At 42.3% G+C, this 18,246-nt stretch overlaps 1 protein-coding gene across 1 annotated transcript in view; it reads left to right on the top strand.

Annotated features, from left to right (window-relative positions):
- Positions 1 to 18,246, top strand: part of SLC10A7 (solute carrier family 10 member 7) — a 305,476-nt gene that overhangs the window by 243,155 nt on the left and 44,075 nt on the right. Inside the window, exons 6-7 of the mRNA XM_069744033.1 lie at positions 8,913 to 8,948; positions 10,179 to 10,262. Of these exons, the coding sequence (XP_069600134.1) occupies positions 8,913 to 8,948; positions 10,179 to 10,262 (120 nt within the window). The remainder of the gene's footprint in view (positions 1 to 8,912; positions 8,949 to 10,178; positions 10,263 to 18,246) is intronic.

The following is an 18,246-nucleotide window of genomic DNA, read 5'->3' as shown; positions in this document are numbered from 1 at the left end:
GTTCAATGAATACATGCGGAATCACCGTGCGTACAAAAAAGGAAAAGCTATTAAAATCTAACCATGGCAAAAAAACAAAAGATATCCAGACCTGGAATATATAATAAAAAGATATATCTTTTATTGAATAGTACGGTATATAAAAAAAAGACAAAACAAAATGGCACAATTCAGTTGATGAAGGAACCTGTATCTGAAACGCACGTCGGGCTGCGCGATACCGAGATCCAGCTGCTCTTAAAGGTATACCCAACTATTTTTGTCTGATTGCATTTTTGAGCACTATGTACTTTTAATATACGGTACTCTTAAGTCACTTTTTTTTTTTACTCTGGCTCTTGTGCACTTAAGTTGTTATCCTCAGTTGTGGCCTTTATAACTGATATTGCATTTTTTATATTGTTTTAAAACATTTTTTTTTATATATATATTTCATTCTGGTCACTATACATATATACAATTTTTATATGGTACACTCCTAATTTATTATTTTTTTGCCTATGTGTGAGGTTCACTTTTTCTTTTTCTTACATTATATCATCTTTTAGCGGTGCCTCCTGGACAAATTGATAGATAAAATTTTTGGAGGGGCAATATTTTGAGCTATACCTTTGAACCGCCATTTGTATAATTGGAGGTATATATATATCTATATATATAGATATAGATATATATAGATATATAATGTGTATGTATGTGTATATATATATAGATATATATATAGATATATAATGTGTATATATGTGTATATATATTAATATATATATATATATATATATATATATATATATATATATATATATATATATATATATATATATATATATATATATATATATATATAATGTGTGTGTATGTATGTATATATATATATATATATATCCAAGGAGAAAAAGGAAAATGCGGCACTCACCCAGGTAGATTGCGAATCAAAGTCCTTTATTCATCGTAACGTAACAACGGACATACTAAGGAGAGGCGGCTGGGAGAGATCAGCGGTGCGTATGTGTATATATATATATATGTATGATTTCATTTTTATATATTTTTAATCTACATATCTTGGTATGTGCACAATTGAATTATTCCATTTTTTTGTCATTTTTTTTTATTTTTTATATGCAGTTCAGTAAAGATATATCTTTTTATTATGTATCCATTGTCTGGATATATTTTGGTTTTTTTTGCCCTGTTTAGATTTTAATACCCTTTCTCCTTGAGTGGTTTCCACAAATTCTACAGTACACCAAGGGGATAATTGATTATATATAACTTTGAACTGCTGATATATAATTCCATAGGGTGTTACTGTTGTGTTTATCATGTACAAAAGGGGCAGGGCTTTGGGCGGAATGGGGTATTCGCTGCGTCCAAAGCGCTGCCAATACACCCTGTGGATACATACTCTTTGATATTCTGTAGACCCTCCCAGTCTACAACCTTCTACCTATCCTTCTTGTTGATTGGATACATTAAGGGTATGTGTACACGTCAGGATTGGATACATTAAGGGTATGTGCACACGTCAGGATTTTTTCCTGACAAAATCCAGAGATTTCTGCCAGAAATCTGCGTGCTTTTTTTGCGCTGATTTTCCGCGGAATGTGCGCGTTTTTGATGCATTTTTTGCGCTGATTTTTTGCGAATTTTTTGCGTTTTTTTCCGGACACTCCAATTTGAAGGGAAATCCGCAAAAAATCCGCAAAAATAATGAACATGTTCGTTTTTTTTTGCGGAATGCATTTTTTTTGCGGAAAAAAAACGCAAACATATGCACAAAAAATGCGGAATGCATTCTAAATGATAGGATGCATAATGTTTGCGTTTTTTTAGCGATTTTATAGCGTTTTTATGGGGAAATTCCGCAAAAAAAAACGCTAAAATTCCGGACGTGTGCACATACCCTAAAACTAGGTTTAGCACCACTATATAACATGGAATATTATCTCTCTGACAGGAGTCATTTGGTCCTACCTTAGGAAATCTTTCTCTAGTCTGAGCTATACCTGGAATTCTAAAGTGGATAACCTATATAGCTGGATCTGTAAAGAGTAGGGCATTAGGACTATTATATACTAGATGGTGGCCCGATTCTAACGCATAGGGTATTCTAGAATATGCATGGCCATGTAGTATATTGCTCAGCCCACATAGTATATTGCCCAGCCACGTAGTATATTGCCCAGCCACGTAGTATATTGCCCAGCCACGTAGTATATTGCCAAGCCACGTAGTATATTGCCCAGCCATGTATGTCACAGGTTAAAAAATAAAAAATAAACATACTCACCTAACGATCCGAAGGCCCCTTGTAGTTTAACATACTCACCTTTCTGGTCGCTGCTCCTCAGCGTCCTGTCTCTCTGCCTCCTGGGATCCAATGGCGCTGTGTCGATGGGCTCGGCTTCCGCCATCTTCCGTTCCCAGGATGCTTTGCGAAATTACCCAGAGAACTTAGCGGTCTCGCGAGACCGCTAGGTCTTCTGGCTAATTTCGCAAAGCATCACTGGGAAAGGAAGATGGCGGCAGGCGCGAGCGCCTCAGCGGACAACGGAGGGTGAGTATAGCAGTTTTTTTTTTATTTTTAACATTACTTTTTTACTATTGATGCCGCATAGGCAGCATCAATAGTAAACGGTTGGGGACACACAGGGTTAATAGCGGCGGTAACGGAGTGCGTTACCCGCGGCATAACACGGTCCGTTACCGCCGGCATTAACCCTGTGTTAGCGGTGACCGGAGAGGAATATGGAGCGGGCGCCGGGGAGAGTGACTGCGGGGAGCATGGAGCGGAGCGCCGGGGACACTGACTGCGGGGAGTATGGAGTGGTCGCTGGGGACACTGCGGGGAGTATGGAGCGGGCGCTGCGGACACTGCGGGGAGTATGGAGCGGGCGCTGGGGACACTGCGGGGAGTATGGAGCGGGCGCTGGGGACACTGCGGGGAGTATGGAGCGGGTGCCGGCCACTGACTGCGGGGAGTAAGGAGCGGCCATTTGCTTCCGGACTGTGCCCATCGCTGATTGGTCGTGGCTGTTTTGCAGTGACCAATCAGCGACTTGGATTTCCATGATTGACAGAGGCCACGACCAATGAATATCCGTAACAGACAGACAGAAGGACAGACGGAAGTACCCCTTAGATAGGATAATGGTATTAAACTGCAGATGTAGGATTAATCTTGAGGGTAATAGCATTTTGAAGATACCCAGCTTCTGTACTGAAAGTGTGGCATAGATAGAAAATGAACTTTTTCTCCTGGGAACAGTTGACTTTCAGTTATACAAGCGAGACTGCGCTGCTACAGTCATCGCTTACTATACTGTGAGTGGTGGCTGTAAGCACGCCCTAGCACTTTGACTGAAGGCCGGATTTGCAATGCATTATGCAGAGCTGGCTGTCAGTGAAAGTGCGGGGGCATGCTTACAGTCTAATGAGCGAGGATTGAACCAGCATCAGCACGCCTGGATGACTGAAAGCCATCCCAGGAGACATAAAGTTCATTTTCTCCTGAATGCCACACTTTCAGTACAAACCAGCCACCTTATTAACACCATTAACCTCCAGATAAACACTATATTAATACAGAAGACATTTATTTAAAAGTTTGTTTTTTAAGCTGGTACAAAACCTAATATTACTTGACTTTGCTTCTTCGTGTAGTCTGCTTTCCTTGTCTGTTTATGCCAGTGTCAGCTCTTGTCGGATTTATCCACTTTTAACTGCTGTCTCACCTTTCATCAAACACTGAACTTGCTATAAATTGTGAACAGCTTTCTGTGCCTTTATTTTCCTTATCTTGTTTTTACAGTAAGTGATGACATAAAACACTTTTCCATGTCTGGATTCATATCCTAAAAGTGATCTGAAACTTTCAAAGCTCTCCAACTATATAATCTGCTTTCTGATCTTGATAAGTTTGATTTAAATAGTGATTTCTTGTAAAAATAAAAAAGTGTAACTGAGAAAAGTCTCAGGGTTGTCCTTATTTCAGAAGCTATAAGGATTCCTCCCAGCCACATATACATATATACAATCAGCTTTGCCAAATGTGGTTGTTCTCTAAATGGAAAGCTAGTAGTAACTTGCTGCTGCCAGTCACCTTTGGTGGCTTATCTTCCTATGAGAAAGTTTTGGCAGGTTAAAATCCAACTCATCTGTATGTCAGTCATCCAACATCTACTCTCGGGGTTGAGTAAGAAAGCTACGTACACGTTATGTGGTTGTTTGTTCCCACCAAAATCCGCTGGTAAGGCTGGTTTCACATTTGCGGATGGAGGTGCTGCGTACGTCCTCCGGTCAGCTCTGCCCACCGCCGCACCTCCGGTCAGCTCCGCCTACGCCGGCATGCGGCGTGCATACGCTGTCTTTACCATTAGGTACGCAGGCCATGCCGATGTATGCGGATGCGTCCGCATGCGTCGTTTTGACGGTGCGGTGACCTACACCGAACACGAGTTGCAATTTGATGCGGTCGCTGCACGGTCAAAACGAGATAAAGATGGGGTACGCACACCGCATGCCGACATAGGCGGAGCTGACCAGAGGAGGTGCGGCGGTGTTCGGAGCTTCACGACGTACGCAGCACCTCCATCCACAAATGTGAAACCAGCCTTAGATTGATTTTTTTTTCTGTCGTGTAGGGCCACATTTAGTGTTATCTGTTTCTAGAGAAGCCTGGGTGACAATCGAGGATTCCATTAATGATTCAGCGTCTGCCAACTAAAGAGTTTCTTGATCTAAAAATTTGTCAAGATTTGTAATGGAGCAAAATTGTGCACACTTATTGGGTTGTAGAGCCAAGCTATGCTTGTGTGTTTGGTCTCTGTGTAACATGTACTGCAGGAAAAGCTTTTCAAAAGCTCATTATGTATCTTTTAAAAGCATGCCATTGACAGATGCCATACAGTGCCATCAGTCGCCTATTGGCGGAGATCTATTTAATGGACACATTATGAGTTATTTCTTGGCATATCTGATGGCGAATCCATTGTATTCTATGAGTGATAGATACACCTATTTAATGCATGTCATTGTAAGTCTTTGTTCACACATTTGCAAATTAAAAGCTGTTTTTTACAGTACAAGCAAAAGCTATGAGACTTCAGAAATCTCATGCTCACATATTGGGTTTTTTCCTGACTGAATTGGAAAACCTCTTCCTTCTTTGAAAACTACACGATGTCACTTCTTTCAGTGTTTTTGCAACATTTTTTCCCCCCATAGAAAGTAGTGAGTAAGTTCAAAACAGCAGCAAAGAACATTGCCACCAGTTTTTCCTGCATTTTTAGTGAATAAGGCAGATACAGCAGGATGTGAAACCCATTTATTTTGTGATTTTTTTTCTAATGTTTAAATCAAAATTACTTGTTGTCCTGAGCATGGCAGTTAGTATTAGTACAATTTAATTAAACTAGTGACGGGGTAAATTACACAATTGCCCAATCATCTCAATGCCCAATCTTTGTGCAAAAGTAAACCATGACTGACCAACTCAATAGCCCTGATCAATGTGTGAAAGTAAACCGTGTCCGCCCTAGGAAGGTTGTTGTCCCATTTGGGCATGCTTAGAACTACATGGCAATACTTCCTCTGCTGTACAGAAGTAGTAGAAACACTTGCTTAATTTGAATTATTCATATACAACTGTTACATTGTCATTTTTAAGTGTTTCTCAATGTCAGAAATGTAAAAACCGGTAAATCTATTTTGAGTCTGAAAAATGTCATGTAATTACTTTTTTTCCTACAGCATTCCTGTTTGTCATTAATGTTAGACATCTTCATTATTCAGTCATTCCCAAACTATTCATATGACTCAAGTATCACATAGTTGCTAACGGTCCTGAATTTTCATAAACAATCCTGGCAAATTTGGGCATGTCCCGATCCAAAAGTGTCAGCAAAAGGGGAGAATAGATGTATGCAAACCGTGCCCTAAAGTGGGAATCGGATATAAAGTATGTGATCTGTTGGAACATAATAGAATCTACATGACTGTATCAGACTTTAGTGCAGAAACATGAGAATTATGGTGCTTTACTTACATGCAGAGTATCTTCTATGTACAGTAAATCATCTCTGCATTTTACTGAGTCACGTCTCAAGCCTGACCTGGAGTAGTGCTGTCATACGACACTTCATGTATGTTCCCCCATTGATGAACGTAGTGCGTGCGTCATGTGGGAGCATTGTAGATGTTCAATATGGTGAGCATTTTCACTTCACAACAGATGGAAAGCTACAGATCAGAAATACTGGTCTATAGAGATTGTAATGTGTGGAACCTGGGAAGTAATACTCAGTGGTCTAAATGATGTAAAGCGGATTCTGCAGTGATAATTACAAAGAGCAATGTCTGTTGTCCTTGGAGTACAGTTTTCCTTAAAGGGAATCTTTCAACAGATTTTTGCTATAATCTGAGGGCAGCATAATATATAGGACACAAGAGCCTGATTCCAAGGACGTGTGACTTATTAGGCTGTGTGTTGTATTTTCAATACAATCAATATTTTGTCACCAGGATGTTATCACTACAGGACTGCAGCTCATGTGCAGGCAAGTCAGGCTAATCTGTGTAACCCCTCCTCTACCACTGATTAGCATCTTTCTGACAATTCACAGTGTACACAGGAAGCTGCCAATCGAGTGTAGGTGGGGTTACACACAGCCCAAAAGTCTTGGCTCTGCTATACCTAATTCAGACAGGATGGATATTGTATGGAAACTAGTCCAGGGCTATGGAGTTGGATTCGTGGAGTCTGAGTCTTTGTCCATTTTCGTGGTGTCAGTATAAAATGGACCTACTCAGACTCCTAAAATATATAATAAATTGGGTACAGTAGTACAATGCATGATGTGCTGTAAATGTTTGAATAAGAATTTGGGAAAGTTGTGAAATGTCCTATAAATTTCTGCTCTGTTCTTGATCTCTGCTTTTAGTTGAGATGAATCTGTGCTGCACTTTATGTACATGCTCAGTAGTGAGGCCGTGCTGTGGAGATGAATCTGTGCTGCACTTTATGTACATGCTCAGTAGTGAGGCCGTGCTGTGGAGATGAATCTGTGCTGCACTTTATGTACATGCTCAGTAGTGAGGCGGTGCTGTGGAGATGAATCTGTGCTGCACTGTATGTACATGCTCAGTAGTGAGGCCGTGCTGTGGAGATGAATCTGTGCTGCACTGTATGTACATGCTCAGTAGTGAGGCCGTGCTGTGGAGATGAATCTGTGCTGCACTGTATGTACATGCTCAGTAGTGAGGCCGTGCTGTGGAGATGAATCTGTGCTGCACTGTATGTACATGCTCAGTAGTGAGGCCGTGCTGTGGAGATGAATCTGTGCTGCACTGTATGTACATGCTCAGTAGTGAGGCGGTGCTGTGGAGATGAATCTGTGCTGCACTGTATGTACATGCTCAGTAGTGAGGCCGTGCTGTGGAGATGAATCTGTGCTGCACTGTATGTACATGCTCAGTAGTGAGGCCGTGCTGTGGAGATGAATCTGTGCTGCACTGTATGTACATGCTCAGTAGTGAGGCGGTGCTGTGGAGATGAATCTGTGCTGCACTGTATGTACATGCTCAGTAGTGAGGCCGTGCTGTGGAGATGAATCTGTGCTGCACTGTATGTACATGCTCAGTAGTGAGGCCGTGCTGTGGAGATGAATCTGTGCTGCACTGTATGTACATGCTCAGTAGTGAGGCCGTGCTGTGGAGATGAATCTGTGCTGCACTGTATGTACATGCTCAGTAGTGAGGCCGTGCTGTGGAGATGAATCTGTGCTGCACTGTATGTACATGCTCAGTAGTGAGGCCGTGCTGTGGGGTCAGAGGTTTATCTTACCAACTCCACAGTTCTGGAAACTACACCAAGCATCTCGGTAAGTGGCACATTCCTGGAATCAGGCTTTCTTGCCATATGTTAGGCTGCTTTGATTCCATAGCAAAAATCTGCTGACAAATCCTTTTTAAATAGCCATTCATTCTACTTTCAATCAGAAGTTACTTTCTTTCAGCCCTTCAATTTGACTATTATGGAAAAAAAACTAGTGTATTCACATGTATATACATTTTCTTATTTCCTCTATCTTTTTTTAATCTAGAATATTTATACTACTGTATTTTGTTTCATCCGATCCTCTCTAATCCATTGTACTCATTTTAAGTTCCGCTTTATTGTACGGACATGAACTCTTCCACCAGACTTTACGGTTTGCACTGCACATTCAAGTGGAAAGCCTTCTCTTGCCATCTGACAAAGCCAGATTTGTCCATAGGGCTGCCAGGTTGTGTGACTCGATTCATCTCTCCAGAGAGGATGTTGGCATAGCCAGTTTGGTATTCTGCTTCTGACCACTCAAGCTGATGCTTGGCATTGCATTTGGTGATCCATAATTTTATGCTGCTTCTCGAATGTGGAAACCCAACCCATTCCGCTTCCAACAAACATTTTTGTGCTAAAGATTCTTCCATTAGTGGTTTTATCTGTGTAGTGAGTGATGCAAGTTGGGCCATTTCTGCATTACACACTATTTCCTCCAGCACCCGACACTGCAGTTTTGTGACTATGGACGCCCTTAACAAGTGGTTGTTGCTACTAGAAGTGTATGCTTTGAGCTGATCAAAGATTCTCTAGCCAAATTAGACAATTCGACCCTTTGAAAAGGTAGTATCCTATGACATTGCAATATTATCTCCAGGACTTTTGTAAATATACTGACAAATCTGTTCCTATACTTTCAAAACATTATCTCCTGACATAAGAAATTAGATGGGATTACTATAAAATTCTGTGTGTTGTAGAAACAATATATATGCCATATATATGTAAATGTGGATGTATAATCTTCATCTTTTATGCAAAAAGTAAGATCTTGCCAATCTTGAATAAACATTTATGCTTTTCCTTGCAGGGTATTGTAGTGACCCCAATGCTGCTACTTCTATTTGTAAGTACGTTTTGATTTTATTTGGCTTGTTGACAATATCGTCCTGTATGTATTTCATAAGGCACCAACCGTCTAAGTATTACAATATTTGTTAAGAGCACGATAATTGTTAAAATGAAAATGGTGCGTAATTCATTCCTTCTCTGCTCCGGGGGCACTGCACCCCACCAGTGCTACAGCGATTGTCACATCATCAGTCCTTTGTATGACCCCCAATACTGCACATGACCACTGAGGCTAGTGTTCGACTGCAGTGGTTATATGAATTATTGACTTGATGCTATCGCTGCAGCACCAGCAGAGAACTCTGCAGTATTGCGGATTGAATATGTAATGTCTATTATTATTTTAAATGGAACCTGTCACCAGGTGTTCCCAATATAAAGTACAGCCACCACCTTTCAGGCCTGTTTTATAGTATGCTGTGTGTATTTCTTTAATTCCCTCTGCATAGCACAAAATTAAGATTTACATACACCCACAGACGGTGCAGCCTGGTCAATGGGTGTCTTTGGTCTTGATCCAGCGCCTCCACTCTACATACAATCGCCACCCCACATTTGGGTGACCCTTCCTATGTTATCCACACAGTGTCTCACAATCGCACCCCTGAGGGGGCAGATTAAAGTACTGTAGTGAGCACACGCCAGCTTTACTTCCAGGTCATCAGCGCTCTTTGGCCTTTGCATGCACATTACAGTACTTTGCTCTGCCCTTGGCACCTGCACAGGAGCGCTATGGGGAACACTGCGTGGATGCTGTAGAACCAGTCATCCACACGAAGCAGGGAAGGAGGAAGGCAATTGTAAGAAGAGGAGGTGCACGATCAAGGCCAGAGGCACCCATCCATCCGATCAGACTGTGCCGTCTGTGGGTATAATAAAATCTCTGTTTTGTGCTAGGCAGCCGGGACTAAGGACATACAGCTTACTAGAATGCTGTAAGAGAGTTCTCAATAGTAGTGGGCCTTAATATTGGGAAATCCTGCTAACACACTTCGTACCCGTAGCCCTTTTTATTTTTTCCTTGAATTTTAAAGTTCCCTTATGCAACCATAATATTGTCGTTTCTAAAGCAAATATACCTGTTAATTTCCCACAGAATGGAATATATAATGCAAGTCTACACAAACCCGTGTCATTTGTTCCAAGATACTATCATTTGTCAGTTTTTTGAAGAATGATGATTCACCAGGCAGTTTTCATATGTCTTTTTTGTTCCCTCCTATAGTTGGGATCATCATCATCAGTGCCCTTTACCTCTATATTCTCTCAGTTATTCATGACTGTTGTGGTTCCACTGATCATTGGTCAGGTATGTTCTTCATTTATGTTGGTCAGTCAACATCAAGAATTGCTATCATGCTAAAGTATAATTACAATTTGTTATTGATGAAACGCTTGTTTCTTGAAGTAGTTGTCTACCACTTAATTTTTTTTTTTTAAAGCCATCCAGCAAATTTTAAAATAATGAAACAAAATATATTCACCCTACTGATACCCCACAAAGCTTCCTTCAGTGTAGCCTGTGCAATTTCTTGGCTCTGTGTTTACTCTTCTGACCAGTTGGGCATATGACCACTAAGAAAAATCACTGGCCACAATAGTCACATACCTGTCTGGCTGTAAGGGTAGGTACAGAGACAATTAGGAAACCCAGCAATGTTGGAAGATGATCAGGAAGGTGAGTATATTTTATTATAAAGCATGCTGGATGGTTTTGAAATGAGCTATTGGGAGAAGACAGCTTCTGCAACCCTGCTCTGACCTCGGATGAGGATATCATTCTGATGGGCTGTGAATAGATCTGCAGGTTGCATGCTTCAGACACTTTGGTCTTATGGCTGGATAGAACGAAAGAACAGGATCCCCATTTTGGTGATCAGCCCCCTTACTGATCTTGCAATTATCTCTTGTCTAAAGGATAAACGCTTTAGGCCACTATAGCATTATACCGCCAGTGATCCACTTAACATCTCAAAATATGCCCCTCTGTTTCTAATCGAAAAATTAAAATAAAATATTGGACTTCACATCTTAATAGTCTTAGGATTGGCATTCCTCGCTTATTATTAGGATATGCCACCAATGTCTTGTCGGATGTAATCCAAGCTCTGCTCGGCTTTCTCTAGGCGGTGACATGGTTGACCCATTTTATTCGCAGGCCATGTACCACCTGGGAAAAGACTAGTGGTAGTCCACAAATGCAAACTCTCTCATCAGAACTTTCTTCTGCTTTTGTGGCACTTTTGTTTCCCAATCATTGTCCTACTGAGATGATGCAAACTAAAATCTACAACAGGATAATGAAACGTCCTTCTTGTGTAAGAAAATGGAAGAATGATGGGATTGTAGTGAGAGATGGTATAGCGAGGAGCAGGTTCAGCTTTACACCGTGTTCTTTCACAGCTGCACTATATGGTTTCCTTGTAGAATACATAAGTATGCTGCGCACAGTAGCCGCTACAGGCAGCGCAGCTTTGGTCAATAGGCAAACAAGAGGAGACTCTCAGATAAAATTGTGGGTGACAGATCAGATTCTGAACACATCCAAGCTATTCTCTGGAGGTGTCTAATGAACGGCCTCTTGCTCAAAGCTCTGCAGATGTCACCAGCAATGTTAGTCCAACATCATGTATATTTAATTAGTTTTCAGATCATCAATATTAAATAGTAATCCAGGCGACATATTTGTGAGTATATTCAGAACAACCGAGTTGAATCACATGCCTCCATTAATATGTATGTTATATTAGAGAATTTTATGATTATAAGAAATTATTTTCACCATTTCATATGCGCAGTGGTCTCTAGTTGTTGTTTTGCTCTCGCTCAATGCAAGATGGGTTAAGTTTAAGTATATAACTTTTTAAGTAATCTTTCTCAACCTTTAAGTGACCTTTTATTTTTCTTTGAAAGAACCAGTAAACAAAATGCAAAGATAACTTATTTTATAACCCCTTAGTGACGAGTATTTGATCCTTCTTTTGATTTTGCATGGAAATGGATGAGCAATTTTCTTTTTTGTGTTACACTTTTGGAACAGCTTTTGCATTTTTTTGTTTGTTTCTTTTAATAAGGTAGAAACATGTTAGTTCCATTACACAGATTTTGACAGGGTGTAGTTTAGGTTTATGTTCCTTCAATATAAGTGGTTCATGCAGAAAATATACAATATTCGATGTGGTATTCTTTCCAATGAGAATCACTGGCAGAAGTATGCAATGGACATGCATATAGTAGGATACACTAGAAGTATTGGGACACACCCCAAAAGTCGCTTTCACACTGCGCGATTATCATTGTGTAAGCAGGAGCTGCGCTGGCCGAAATACACGGAACAATCTATTTCACATCATGCAAAGTGCATCTGCATAGGTTAGTATATGATCGCCGACCAGCGAGTCACAATGTGTAGTGTGAACTGACCATTAAATATTGAGTTCTAGTTTTTCAGTCCTGTTGCCATAATTAAATATTATTCATCCCCTTACCCTGCAGTCTGCCTTTACAAACATTTGATAAAGAATTCTACATTCTAAAGAGCTCACAGCATTGGGGCGTGCTCCTGTAAATAAATGCCATTGTGGTCTCAAGTCAATTCATGACATTTCTTCTCTCCTAAACATTCCACGATCAGCTATGAGTGGCATGTTCTAAAAGTGGAAGCCTTTAAGGACCACTGCAACACAGCCATGAAGTTAAAGTTTCGAGACAAGGTTGTTTCTCAGGGTTTGAGTAAGGGAAATATAACGCTTCAGCTTGCCAAGACAGTTGTATGCTTCTAACTTTGTGGGAACAGTTTGGGGAAGGCCCTTTTTTTATTTTATTTTTGTTATTTGTTCCAGCATGACTGACCCCAGTGCACAAAGCAAGGTCCAGAAAGGCATGGTTGGATGAGTCTGCTGTGGAAGGGCATGACTGGTCCGCACGGACGTCTGACCTCAAAACCATCATACACCATTCGGGTTAACTAGATCGGAGATTGAGTCTCTCATCCAACATCATTGTCTGACATCACAAATGCTCATTTGGATGAAAGGGCAAAACTCTACTCAGACTCGCTATAAAATCTTGTAGAAAGCTTTGTAGAAGAGTGGAAGCTTTATAGGGGACCAATTTCATCATGCCTAAAGATTTATAATCTGATGTCATAAGATTGCCTATAGATGCATGGTGTAGGTGTCTGAATAATTTTGTCCATATAGAGTATGCGTAGGGCATAGGTTTGAGGATATTGTTCTAACGCTTACCATTTAATATAGCCACAGTAGTGTGGTAAGACAGTGTAGCACTGAAACAACGTTCTAAGACAGGAGAGTCCTCACTTAAGGCACTCCAGCCGTGTAGTGTCAATTACATCACAGAAATTATGTACCATCCTGAAGATAACCAAATCAGGCCTTTATCTAAAGGGGCATTTACATTGTAATTGTGAAAGTGTTGTCAAAAATTCTCATTCACAATTATTTTGCCGTGTGAACAGTCTACTGATCACTCGAACAAGCAAAATTCTTGTTCATCAGGTGAAGTAATTTTTTTTATTCAGCATAAAAGATCATTGATCTCAGTGGTGCATTGTCCTGTGTAAATAAGGCTCGCACTGCCGAAAACCATAGCCGTCTACGAGCACCAAGTGATCTAGTATAAATATTGCTCAGGCTACGTTCACATTTGCGTTCTGCCGGGCTGCGTCGGGCGCAGCCGCGGCGACGCATGCGTCATGCGCCCCCATATTTAACATGGGGGCGCATGGACATGCGTTGCATTGCGTTTTGTGACGCATGCGTCTTTTTTGGCGCACGCGTCAGAGCGCAGAGGACGCAGCAAGTTGCATTTTTTTTGCGTCCAAAATCATGCCAAAAAAGGACGCATGCGTCACAAAACAATGCGTTTTGCATGCGTTTTGGTTTGCGTTGTGCGTTGCGTCGCCGACGCAGCACCGCACAACGCAAATGTGAACGTAGCCTTAGTGCGCATCATTTCCTTTGGTCTGACTGTGTAAACAGACAAAACACAAGATAAAAACATAATTAGCAAATATCCTGTATTAAATAAACAGCAATAGTTCAACAAAATAATATAGGGTGCTTAGTTAACATATTTTTGTTCAAAAAGATTTAAATGCCATCCCACCATATCTTGGTGACCCTATTCGGCATGGTCCTAACATTGTCAATTATTTTTCTTTAAATTAATGAAAGGGAAAAGGCTTAATTTAAACAATAGGTAATTTTTTGATTATACATTCCCTTTAGTGTTCTTACTGGTTTTGTGTGAGTAGTGTCTTATGCTACGATTTGCACAGAACCATAATAGAGCTTTTATGCTGGCACATTGTATCAGTTTCATATGGAGGTCTGTCACATATAACTAATAGCATACTTAAGGTACCGTCACACTAGACGATATCGCTAGCGATCCGTGACGTTGCAGCGTCCTCGCTAGCGATATCGTCCAGTGTGACAGGCAGCAGCGATCAGGCCCCTGCTGTGCTGTCGCTGGTCGGGGAAGAAAGTCCAGAACTTTATTTCGTCGCTGGACTCCCCGCAGACATCGCTGAATCGGTGTGTGTGACACCGATTCAGCGATGTCTTCACTGGTAACCAGGGTAAACATCGGGTAACTAAGCGCAGGGCCGCGCTTAGTAACCCGATGTTTACCCTGGTTACCATCGTAAAAAAACAAACAGTACATACTTACATTCAGCTGTCTGTCCCTTGCCGTCTATTTCCTGCACTGACTGCTGGCCGCAAAGTGAAAGTGAAAGCACAGCACAGCGGTGAGTCACACAGCGGTGACTCACCGCTGTGGCTGTGCTCTGCTTTCACTTTGCGGCCAGCAGTCAGTGCAGCAAACAGACGGCAAGGGACAGACAGCTGAATGTAAGTATGTACTGTTTGTTTTTTTACGATGGTAACCAGGGTAAACATCGGGTTACTAAGCGCGGCCCTGCGCTTAGTTACCCGATGTTTACCCTGGTTACCGGGGACCTCGGGATCGTTGGTCGCTGGAGGGCTGTCTGACAGCTCTCCAGCGACCAAACAGCGACGCTGCAGCGATCCGGATCGTTGTCGGTATCGCTGCAGCGTCGCTAAGTGTGACGGTACCTTTAGTCTTCTGTGTTTTTTAGGCATTCTTTGCTAGAAACATTGCTGTATTGCATCACACAAGGGCCGTGTTGCTCCATTTAAGGGCTCGTTTAGGTCACCGTAGATTCATCAGATAGAATTGGGCTAATTATGCACATTACACAATGGTCAAACTCTGATAACAATTTGACCTGAGTGTCAACGTAGTGTGATCAAATTATCTCGGATGAGAGAATTGGAGCACACTGTGAGGACAAGATGGAGAAAAAAACGTCGCCACATTCTCCATTGTGTGAGTCCACAGAAATCGGACTGCACTTAGATATCATCCGTGTAGTCTGATGATTTCCACTCACTAGTTGACTTGCGTGGTCCCTGGAGTCCGCAATGTCCAGGAGGCAGCCACATCCTGCCGGCCCTTTAACTCTAAGTGCATGGCACGCAGCGTTCATCACAGAATTCTGCCTGCCCTGCACATGAATGGTGTCATCAGGGTGGGTGGGGGTTAGTGACTGGGTGGGGTTAGTGCTGCGGTGGGCGGGGCCAGCACTGAATGCTCTCCTGTCCTACTGCCCCGGAAAAGGAGCTGCTGCAGCAGCCCGAGAGTCCAGAGCGATCTTGGTGCTGGCAGCTCTGCAGATGATCTCTGTCCCTCAGCTAATCTATGTGCCCCTGTGATCTCTGTGCCCCCCGCTATGTGCCCCAATATGATCTTTGCTCCCCAACTATAAGCTCTCTGTGCCTCCCAGGTATGTGGCCCCATGTAATCTCTGTGCCCCTCCTGTGATCCCTGTACCCCCCCCAGATGTTTGCCCCCTGTGATCTCTGTGCCCCAATATGATCTTTTTGCTCCCCCAACTATAAGCCCCCTGTGATCTCTGTGCCTCCCAGCTATGTGCTCCAATGTCATCTGTGCCCCTCCTGTGATCCCTGTGCCCCCCAGCTATGTGCCCCCTGTGCACCCCAATATGATCTCTTTGCTCCCCCAACTATAAGCCCCCTGTGATTTCTGTGCCTCCCAGCTATGTACCCCCATGTCTTCTCTGTGCCCCTCCTGTGATCCCTGGCACCCCAGCTATGTGCCCCCTGTGATTTATGTGCCCCTCAGTGGTCTCTGTTCCCCCTGTGATCTCTGTCCCCCTGTAGCTATATGCCCCCCTGTGATTTCTGTGCCCTCCAGCTATACGCCCTCTGTGATCTGTGCCCCCTGTGATCTGTTCCCCCCAGCTATGTAACCACCTGTGATCTGTTCCCCCCAGCTATGTAACCACATGTGATCTGTTCCCCCTGTGATTTCTGTGCCCTCCAGCTCTATGCCCCCTGTGATCTCTGTGCCCTCCAGCTATATTCCCCCTGTGATCTCTGTGCCCCCCTGCTATGTACCCCCTGTGATTTCTGTGCCCTCCAGCTATATGCCCCCCCCCCCCCCCCCCCCCGTGATCCCTGTGCGCCCTGCTATGTACCCCCTGTGATATTTGATATTTACTTACACACAGCTGGACTCCAATGAAGGAGTAGAACCATCTCAAGGAGGATCACAAGAAAATGGACAACATGTGACTTAAATATGAGTGTCTGAGCAAAGGGTCTGAATACTTATGACCATGTGATATTTCCGTTTTTGTTTTTTAATAAATATGCAAAAATTTCTACATTTCTGGGGTTTTTTCAGTCAAGATGGGGTGCAGAGTGCACATTAATGAGGAAAAAATGAACCTTTTTGAATTTATCAAATGGCTGCAATGAAACAGAGTGAAAAATTTAAAGTGGTCTGAATACTTTCCGTACCCACTGTATGTTTGTATATTGGCCACAGTGCATTTGTACAGTAATAATGTTCCCGAATTGGTCACCTACACTATTTATTGCCCCCCACTTATGCCCATTTACTAGTAATGTATGTTACTCATTCTGGCCCCCACCTAGTAATAATGTCCTCTATCTTGGCTCCCGTCCTGCAATAATGTCCTTTATCCTGGCCCCCAGTCCTGAAATAATGTCTCCCATCCTTCACATACACTTAAAAAAAATAATACTAAATGGTTCTTCTCACCTGTCTCTCACGACGCAGTGTCCTCTTCATCCTTCAAAGCTGACGGCGAGCGTGCCGATATCAGCTGCTCGCCTCTGATTGATTGGCCGGTGGCTTGTATAGTTATTGTGGCGCAGAGAGCAAGTGGCTCTCTGCACCGCAACACATTTCAACTAAATGTGTGTCCGATGATGTACATTCAGCTATAAAAGGCACTGGCGTCAGAAAATCTCCTTCCTCCAATGACCCAGTTGGATTGCTGTGCGTGTTTGAGACCCCTGATTAAAACTTTAAACAATCCCATTGATGAGCATGTAAGATCTGAATTAAAAATAAAAAAAAATAGGGAAAAGTGTGCAGAAAGTCATGCCCATATAGTGGACATGTTAAAGGGGCTGTCTGGTGACAAGATATTAGGACCAGTTCTTTAGGTAAGTTATTATCAGATCGTTGCGGGTGTTGCTTGGTGTCCGCTGTTACAAGCCCACAGCGATCAGATATAGACACCTTAAATGGAGTTGCAATGCACAGCTTATTTCAGTGAGTAGCAGCCGCTCCTGGGTACTGCAGAACAATTCCGATTTTATTTTTTTTCAACCAAAGCTGCTATTCTCTTGAAAATGAGTTGGTCTGCGGTACCTGGCAGCGGTCACTGTATATTGAATAATGTTGTGCATTGTCACTCCTTTCAACCTGTTTACACCTGTCTGCCGCTTGAGTTTATAACCTCTGATCGGTGGGGGTGTCCTATCTGATGTTTATGACCAGACAAGAATGCAAAAGCTCATTTATATAGCTGTGTTCTATAACTATGTAGTAATTTTACAACTATAGCAATGCATTCTTTCATGCATAGTATTGAATTATTTCCTGCACTTCTTGATTCTCATAAACCTTGACTGACAGGTTACATGCATGTACTGTTTGCTGAGAATGTTGCTTTATTAGCCTTTTTCCAATAACTAGAAGCCAAAACATATTTGATTCTGTACTGCAGGCAACCCAAATTTGGAGAACATTTAGGGTGATACTTCTCATGGTGGCTGACTTCCAGGTGTTCATGGGTTAAACAGCCAGTGATGCTATTGATAGTCACTGCAGTGTTACTTCCCTTATGCTTTCATGCCATCTTCTTCTCCTGCACATAAGTGCTTGTGACAGACCTTTATTTTATG

This window comes from Ranitomeya imitator, chromosome 1 (genome assembly GCF_032444005.1).
Source record: "Ranitomeya imitator isolate aRanImi1 chromosome 1, aRanImi1.pri, whole genome shotgun sequence".
NCBI lineage: Eukaryota > Metazoa > Chordata > Amphibia > Anura > Dendrobatidae > Ranitomeya > Ranitomeya imitator.
This window is presented reverse-complemented; position numbering and strand designations above follow the sequence as displayed.